We start from the raw sequence: 9,198 nt of genomic DNA, 5'->3' as shown, positions 1-9,198 counted from the left end.
GGACCAGAAGGCGTCACCGGGAACCTTCCCGGGACGCCCCTCAACTACAACTCCCGTCATGCTCTGAGAGAGCGCTGGGGTGCACCCTGCCACGGCCATGGCGACCGAACTACACTTCCCGGAGTGCAAAAGGCGAGGGAGCCTGGGTAAGTCTCAACCGGAAAAGGACACATGCCACTAAGCTTACATTTTACTGGCTGATCTTCGCGTGCCTCTGCCTCCCGCGGGTGGAGCTCTGTTACCAAGGTCTCCCCGAAGATGGCGGCGCTCTGGGTGGCCGGCGTTGGCAGAAAAAGCCTCACAGTGGTAGCTTCAGGGGCGCCACGCAGAGAATTTTGGTCTCGACTCAGGTAAAGCGGAAGGTTAGACCGTGGGTCATGCTCACAGAAAGTAAGGAGAGGAACTGAGAATGATGAACTTAAGACGGGACCATGGTCCTGCGCCTTACCAGAGAAAGGATGAGAAAGTGCATGAGGGTTCTGAGTTCAGAAGCTTCAGCTCCTGTTTCCGCGAGTGGTGGGGTCCACCTCGTGTGCCCCCAGTTTACTCATCTTAGAACAGAAATACCGCCCCCTTCTCCTTCCGTTTCACTTGTTAATTTATTAGGTAAACCATACTTACTGACCACGTGTTCCAGACGCGGAATATAGTGTGGTGTCGGGAAACAAATGACTGTTTTAGGACAGGCAACTTAGAACATGAATGTGAAAGTGTTCGCTGAACTAAATTCATTTGGGGTGTATTTATTCACAAGAAAGATTCAGAGTGCAGTGTCCTCATTTTGTCCGCGCATTGATTTACTCAAATAGGTATTAAACAACTGCCCTGGCCCAGCATTTCTTTATATAGGATGCAGCAGCGAAACAGAGTCCCTTCTCAGAGCGTGAGTGCTTTGGCAAGAGTAAACCGAGCCTGCACCTGAAGGAAATAGCAATATTTTGCTAAAAGTCAGAAAGCAAGTTAATGACAGGGCTGGATCAGGAATCCCGGTCTCTTAACTCTCCCCATCTGCTGCTTTTTCTGCAGGGCAGAAATTTTGTGAAAGTAAGTCTGTGACTAGTGTTAGGACATGAAGATTTGTAGGAACCTCAAGAAACACTGTATAAGCTCTTAAGTTTCCAACAAAAACTTTTTCAACCCAAAGGGATTTTTCTCATCAGCTCATGTTTTATTAGCTTTCCTTCTGTTCCATTTTGTTTTGATTCTTTTTTTATATGTGACTTGTTTATTTAATTTTTGGTTGCACTAGGTCTTCTTTGCTGCTTTCAGACTTCTGTAGTCACAGGGAGTCGGGGCAGCTCTCCGCTCCCTTGTGTGGGCTTCTCATTGCAGTGGCTTCTCTCTTGTGGAGCACAGACTAGGTGCCGGGGCTTCAGGAGTTAGAGCATGTAGCCTCAGGAGTTGTAACTCCTGGGTTCTACAGCATAGGCTCAATAATTGTGGCGCGTGGGTTTAGTTGCTCCTTGGCATGTGGGATATTTCCATCCCAAGGATCTAACCCATGTCACCTGCATTGGCAGGTGGATTCCTATCCACTGCACTACCAGGGAAGTCCTTGTTTTCCCTGTATTTTGGTTAGTATTTATTATCTCTTAAATCTCCTTCAAGTTTGTTTCACTGACTCATTTAACAAGTATTTCTAGGGTGTCTATTATCTAGATGTGAGGAATGCAGTTGTTAATAAGATAAACCAAATCTTTGTCCTCATAAAGCATGTTTTGGTGGAGGAAAAAGTGAACAAGTATAATTTCAAAAAGTGGTAAATTATGAAGAAAACTAGAGCAGTACAGGCATACCTTGGAGTTGCATAAGTTTGTTTCCAGATTGCTGTGATAAAGCAAGTATCTCAGCATGTTATACAGATTTTGGGGTTTCCCAGTACATTTAAAGTTACGCTTACACCATACTGTAGTGTTTAATGTCAATAGCATTATGTCTAAGAAAACAATAAGCATATCTTAGTTAAAAAATAGTTTATTGCTAAAAATGGCTAACCATCATCTGAGCCTTCAGAGAGTTACAATCTTTTTGATAGTGGAGGGTCTTGCTTTGATGTTAATGGCGAAGGATAGTTCAGGGTGTTCGTTGCTGAAGGGTGGGGTGTCTGGTAATTTCTTAATATAAGACAAAAAGGAAGTTTGCAGCGTTGATTGACTCTTCCTCTCATGAGTGATTTCTCTGTAGCGTGTAATGCTGTTTGATAACATTTTACCCACAGTAGAACTTCTTTCAGTATTAAAATCAATTCTCTCAAACTCTGCCCCTTCTTTATCAACTAAGTTGGTGTAATGTTCTCAGTCCTTTGTTGTCTTTTCAACAATCTTCACAGTATCTTTACCAAGAGTAGATTCTATCTCAAGAAACTATTTTCTTCGCTCATTCCTAAGGAACAACTCTTCAATGATGAGGTTTTAACCAGAAACTGAAAGTGTTAGTTCCTCAGTTGTGTCCGACTGTCTGCAACCCAATGGACTGTGGCCTGCCAGGCTCCTCTGTCCGTGGAATTCTCCAGGCAGGAATATTGGAGTGGGTAGCCATTCCCTTCTCTGGGGGATCTTCCCAACTCGGGGATGGAATCTGTGTCTCCCACATTGCAGGCAAATTCCTTACTGTCTGAGCCACCAGAGATTGTAGCAATTCAATTATGTCTGAGGGGTCACTTGTAATTCTAGTTGTCTTGCTATTTCTTATATATTTGCAATTACTTCTTCACTGATATCGTGAACCCCTGAAAATTATTCATGAGGGTTAGAACTGGTTTCTACCAAATTTCTGTTTCTGTTGCTATTTTGATCTCTTCCCATGAATCATGAATGGGCTTCTCTGGTGGCTCAGCTGGTTAAGAATCTGCCTGCAATGCCAGAGACCTGGTTTGGATCCCTGGCTTGGGAAGGTACCCTGAGAAGGGAACAGCTACCCACTCCAGTATTCTGGCCTGGAGAATTCCATGGACCGTATAGTCTGGGGTTGCAGAGTTGGACACAACTGAGCGACTTTCACTTTCATGAATCATGAATATTCTCAATGGCATCTAGATTGATGAATTATTTTTAGAACATTTTCAGCTGACTTTGCCCAGATTCATCAGAGGAATCGTCTATGGCAGCTATAGCCTTACAAAATGTGTTTCTTAAATAATAAAACTTGAAAGTAAAGCTCATTCCTTGCTCCATGGACTGCAGAGTGGAAGTTGTGTTGGCACACATGAAAATATTAATCTTGTATATCTTCATCAGGGAGCTTACTTAGGTGACCAGGTGTGTTGTTAAATGAGCAGTAATATTTTTTGAAAGGAATCTTTTTCTGAGTGGTAGGTTCAACTGTGGGCTTCAGATATACAATGAAACTTGTTGTAAGCAGATGTTCTGTCTTTCAGGCTTTGTTGTTGCATTTATAGAACACAAGCCTGGTAGATTTAGCATAATTCTTAAGGGCCCTCGGATTTTCAGAATGGTAAATGAGCATTGATTTTAACTTCAAGTCACCAGCTATTTTAGCCTCTAGCAGAGTAAGCCTGTCCTTTGAAGTCAGGCATTGACTTTCTTCTATCTATAAAAGTTCTAGATGGCGTTTTTCAATAGAAGGCTGTTCTGTCTACCTGGAAAATCAGTTGTTTAGTGTAGCCACTTTCATTACCTTAGCTAAATTTTCTGGATAACTTGGTGCAACTTGTAGTTGCTGTTTCACCTGCACTTTTGTTATAGGGACGGCTTCTTTCCTTAAACCTCATGAACCAACCTTTCCTGTTGTTCAGTCACTAAGCCCTGTCCCACTCATTGCTACCCCGTGGACTGCAGCACGCAGACTCCCCCATCCTTTACTTTGTCTCAGAGTTTGCTCAGATTCATGTCCATTGAATTGGTGATACTATCTAACCATCTCATCCTCTGCCACCGCCTTCGCCTTTTGCCTTCAGTCTTGGCCAGGATCAGGGTCTTTTCCAGTGAGGTGGCTCTTTGCATCAGGTGGCCAACGTACTGAAGCTTTAGCTTCGGCAGCAGTCCTTCCAATGAATATTCAAGGTTGATTTCCTTTAGCATTAACTAGTTTGATCTCCTTGCAGTCCAAGGGACTCTCAAGAGTCTTCTCCAATACCACCGTTTGAAAGCATCAGTTCTTCAGTGCTCAGCCTTCTTTATGGTCCAGCTCTCACATCCATACATGACTACTGGAAAAACTACAGCTTTGACCTTTGTCAGCAAAGTGTTTCTGCTTTTTAACATGCTGTCTAGTTTTGTCTTAGCTTTCCTTTCAAGGAGCAAGTGTCTTAACTTTCGTGGCTGCAGTCACCGTCCACAGTGATTTTGGAGCCCAAGAAAATGAAATCTGTCACTGCTTCCACTTACAACTTCCTCACCTTTTTCAGCCTTCATAGAATTGAATAGCGTTGGGGCCCTGATCTGGACTAGACTTTGACTTAAGGAAATATTGTGGCTGGTTTGATCTGTTCAGACCATTAAAACTTTTTCCACGTCAGGAATAAAACTGTTTTGCTTTTTAACATTTGTGTGTTCACTGGAGTCATACTTTTAATTTCCTTCAGGAACTCTTTCTTTGCATTCACCACTTGGCTGTTTAGCTGGAAGTCCTAGTTTTCAGCCTAATTTGGCTTTTGACATGCCTTCACTCAGCTTAATCATTCTAGCTTTTGATTTAAAGTAAAAGATGGGCAATTCTTCCATACCTAATTTCAGTATTGTTGTATCTCAGAGAACAGGGTTGTCCAAGAAGAGGGAGAGAGCGCTTGGTGGGGCAGTGAGAACACGCACAATATTTGTCAGTTAAGTTTGTTGTCTGTAGGAACATAGTTTGTGACACCTCAAGACAATTACAATAGTAAATCAAAGATCACTGGTCATCACCATAACAAATAAAATATTGAAAAAGTTTGAAGTATTGTCAGAATTCTGAAGATGTGACAGACACTAAGTGAGCAAATGCTGTTGGAATAATGGTGCCCATAGACTTGATTGCAGGGTTGCCACAGACCTTCAATTTGTAAAAAAAACACTGTATCTATGAAGTGCTATAAGATGAGGTATGCTTGTATAAGAGATTACTGAGATGCAGGGAATAGAGTACATTTCATTGCGATGAGTTGTGAAACTGGAGTAATTTCAAGAGAAAATGGGAGGTCAGGAGGTACAGAAGTTGTGTAGGCTACTCTTGAGACGTTTTGTTGTAAAGGCAGCTGGAGTGGAACATGGAATCTGGAGGTTATTTCCTTTAAAGGTGGGAAATACTACAGCATATTTGTGTGTCATGAGAATAGTAGATAGGGAGAAATTGATAAAGAATTGATGTAGAAAGAGGGATTGGTAACTGGAAGAGTCTTTGAATAGACACAGAGGAATAGCATTACAAATCATTTCCTTGACTAATGTCCATCTCTGATACCCTCCAATTTCGGTAGGGATGACCGATCCCAATCAGATGACAGCTCCTTAGGAATCAGGAGTTAGTTTATGAACAGATATTAAGCACTGAAATAATGTGTAAAGACAGACTCCCTCACATTGGCCCATGTGAAATAGTTACACAAGCTGTTTTAAAGGACTCCTAAACACATCTCTGTATTCAAGTTTATAATCTGACACAGTGATTCTTAACTGGGGACAGTTTTGTCTACCAGGGACATTTGACAATGTCTTTTGGTTATTACAACTGGAGGGCAGGAGTGCAACTGGAATTTAGTGGGGAGAGGCCAGGGGTGCTGCTGAGCAACCTACAGTGAACAGGACAGCTTCCCACAGTAAAAAATTATCTGGTCCAAAATGTCAGTAATGTTGGCGCTGAGAAATCCTGATCTAGTAAGAGGAGTAGAATGTAAATAAAATTAAAACTCAGGTGGAATGAGGTATGCTCTGAGAACAATATTAAGTGCTATGATATATGTAGGATCTTAAAAAAAAAAAAAAGATGAACTTATTTACAAAGCAGAAACAGACTCAGAGACATAGAAAGCAAACTTATGGTTACCAAAGGGGAAAAGAGGCGGGGGATAAATTAGGAGTTTGGGATTAACGTATACACACTACAGTATACACATATATATATTCAAAACTGAATCACTACTGTACACTTGAAACTAACACAACCTGTAAATCAATTATACTTCACTTTTTTAAAAAGTGCTATGAGAAAAGTGCTATATTTGATTGAGGAAATCAAGTAAAGCTTGAGAGAAGAGTTTTGTCCTAGAACTTAAAGGATGGATTAAGAATTCTGTAATTGGAGGTGAAAGATAAATACTTAAGGTAGGATATAACTTGAGCTAATGTAATATAAGAAGAGTGGGAAACAAGGTAATTCAGTTTGAGTAGGGCATAGAATGTATATAAGATATTAGTGGGAAATGTTAAGGTTTTCTATTTCTTCCTGGTCGAGTTTTGGAAAGTTGTACTTTTCTAAGAATTTGTCCATTTCTTCCTCGTTGTCCATTTTATTGGCATATAATTGTTGATAATAGTCTCTTATGATCCTTTGTATTTCTGTGTTGTCTGTTGTGATCTCTCCATTTTCGTTTCTAATTTTATTGATTTGATTTTTCTCCCTTTGTTTCTTGATGAGTCTGGCTAATGGTTTATCAATTTTATTTATCCTTTCAAAGAACCAGCTTTTGGCTTTGTTGATTTTTGCTATGGTCTCTTTTGTTTCTTTTGCATTTATTTCTGCTCTAATTTTTAAGATTTCTTTCCTTCTACTAACCCTGGGGTTCTTCATTTCTTCCTTTTCTAGTTGCTTTAGGTGTAGAGTTAGGTTATTTATTTGACTTTTTTCTTGTTTCTTGAGGTGTGCCTGTATTGCTATCCAGAAAATTGCAGAGGAAGGTAAACTTCCAAACTCATTCTATGAGGCCACCATCACCCTAATACCAAAACCTGACAAAGATCCCACAGAAAAAGAAAACTACAGGCCAATATCACTGATGAATATAGATGCAAAAATCCTAAACAAAATTCTAGCAATCAGAATCCAACAACACATTAAAAAGATCATACACCATGACCAAGTGGGCTTTATCCCAGGGATGCAAGGATTCTTCAATATCCACAAATCAATCAATGTACTACACCACATTAACAAATTGAAAAACAAAAACCATATGATTATCTCAATAGATGCAGAGAAAGCCTTTGACAAAATTCAACACCCATTTATGATAAAAACTCTCCAGAAAGCAGGAATAGAAGGAACATACCTCAACATAATAAAAGCTATATATGACAAACCCACAGCAAACATTATTCTCAATGGTGAAAAATTGAAAGCATTTCCTCTAAAGTCAGGAACAAGACAAGGGTGCCCACTTTCACCATTACTATTCAACATAGTTTTGGAAGTTTTGGCCACAGCAATCAGAGCAGAAAAAGAAATAAAAGGAATCCAAATTGGAAAAGAAGAAGTAAAACTCTCACTATTTGCAGATGACATGATCCTCTACATAGAAAACCCTAAAGACTCCACCAGAAAATTACTAGAACTAATCAATGATTATAGTAAAGTTGCAGGATATAAAATCAAAAAAAAAAAAAAAAAAAGATATTAGTGGGAAATGAAGTTAGGTAGATTGGCTTTGGATCTGGGAGGACCAGAAATTCCAGAGGATTTACCATCTTCATTCATTCCTGGAAATTCTTAGGGCATGTAAAATCTGAAGGTAGCTTTTGTTTTCTCTTTGTGCCAGCTGAGTTCAACTATGAATTTATAAGGGCAGAGACCTATTTAATTCTTCTCAACAGTGCCTAGAGTTAAGTATAAGTAATTGTGCAGTATATTAATTTAGATTGATGGGCAAAATTAAGTCTGGTGTTCGTCAACTTGTCAACTTCCTTAATGCAGTGAACTGAAGATTCACTTATTTGTTTTTGATCCCTCCAGAAAAGAGAAACAGCCAGTGGTAGCTGAGACAGTAGAAGAGGTGAAGAAAGAACCTATCTTGGTGTGTCCACCCTTACGAAGCCAAGCATACATACCACCTAAAGATCTCCAGAGTCGTTTGGAATCTCATGTCAAAGAAGTTTTTGGTTCATCTGTTCCTACCAGTTGGCAGGAGATCTCGCTGGAAGATGTTCATATGAAGTTCAGCTTCTTAGCACGTTTAGCTGATGACTTGGGCCATGCAGTGCCTAACTCCAGGCTTCACCAGATGTGCAGGGTTAGAGATGTTCTTGATTTCTATACTGTGCCTGTTCAGGATAGATCTAAATTTGATGAACTTATTGCCAGTAATCTGCCTCCCAATTTAAAAATCACCTGGGGTTACTGAACAGTTCAAAGGAAGAACACATTGAAATCTTTTTTTTCCCCCCTGAAAAGGGGGCTGTTTATCAGACTTTTTGATACTTTACCATGTGAAATGCTGTCAGAACTAGTCTCTATACCCACTTTTCTCTGTGGAAGAAAGTTATTAATCTTTTTTTTTTCATTGTCATGAATTGACAAATAAGATTTTTTCACATTTGCAGAAACTTTTAATGGGATCAGGTCATTGGTAATTTATGAAAATATATATTACATATACAGATAAAATAACGTTTGTAAAAGCAATAAAAATCTGTAGTATATTACGAAAGATGTTTCACTACTTGCTTTACTGTACAACTAGAAATAGTAGAAAATAATACTGTTCAATCTAGATAAATCTCTTGGAATTAAAGTAGATCTGGAGCATTTTTTTTTAAGGTGAAATTTGCTTTTCTGCCTCATCATTTTCTTGTTGTTTAGTTGCTAAGTTGTGTCATACTCTTGTGACCCTATGGACTGTGACCCACCAGGCTCCTCTGTCCATGGGATTTCCCTGGCAAGAATACTGGAGTGGGTTGCCATTTCCTTCTCCAGGGGTCTTCCCGACCCAAGGATCAAACCCAGATCTCCTGCGTTGCAAGTAGATTCTTTACCACTGAGCCATCTAGGAATCCTGTCATTTTCTTCTGTATTATAAATGGAGAAGAATCAGTTCAATTCAGTTCAGTTCAGTCGCTCGGTCGTGTCTGACTCTTTGTGACCCCATGAATCACAGCATGCCAGGCCTCCCTGTCCATCACCAACTCCCGGAGTTCACTCAGACTCATGTCCATCGAGTCAGTGATGCCATCCAGCCATCTCATCCTCTGTCGTCCCCTTCTCCTCCTGCCCCTAATCCCTCCCAGCATCAGAGTCTTTTCCAATGAGTCAACTCTTCGCATGAGGTGGCCA

General features: G+C 40.2%; 1 protein-coding gene across 1 annotated transcript; it reads left to right on the top strand.

Moving 5' to 3' along the window:
- Positions 1–203: 203 nt before the first annotated feature.
- MRPL50 (mitochondrial ribosomal protein L50) lies at positions 204–8,691 on the top strand. The gene is made up of 2 exons (XM_019966659.2): positions 204–350; positions 7,882–8,691. The coding sequence occupies exons 1-2, from the start codon at positions 259–261 to the stop codon at positions 8,267–8,269; spliced, it is 480 nt and encodes a 159-aa protein (XP_019822218.1). The 5' UTR covers positions 204–258; the 3' UTR covers positions 8,270–8,691.
- Positions 8,692–9,198: the final 507 nt, after the last annotated feature.

This window comes from Bos indicus, chromosome 8, assembly GCF_029378745.1.
Source record: "Bos indicus isolate NIAB-ARS_2022 breed Sahiwal x Tharparkar chromosome 8, NIAB-ARS_B.indTharparkar_mat_pri_1.0, whole genome shotgun sequence".
Taxonomy (NCBI): Eukaryota; Metazoa; Chordata; class Mammalia; order Artiodactyla; family Bovidae; genus Bos; species Bos indicus.
Note: the sequence above shows the minus strand (reverse complement) of the source record. Positions and strands in the feature narration are given on the sequence as shown.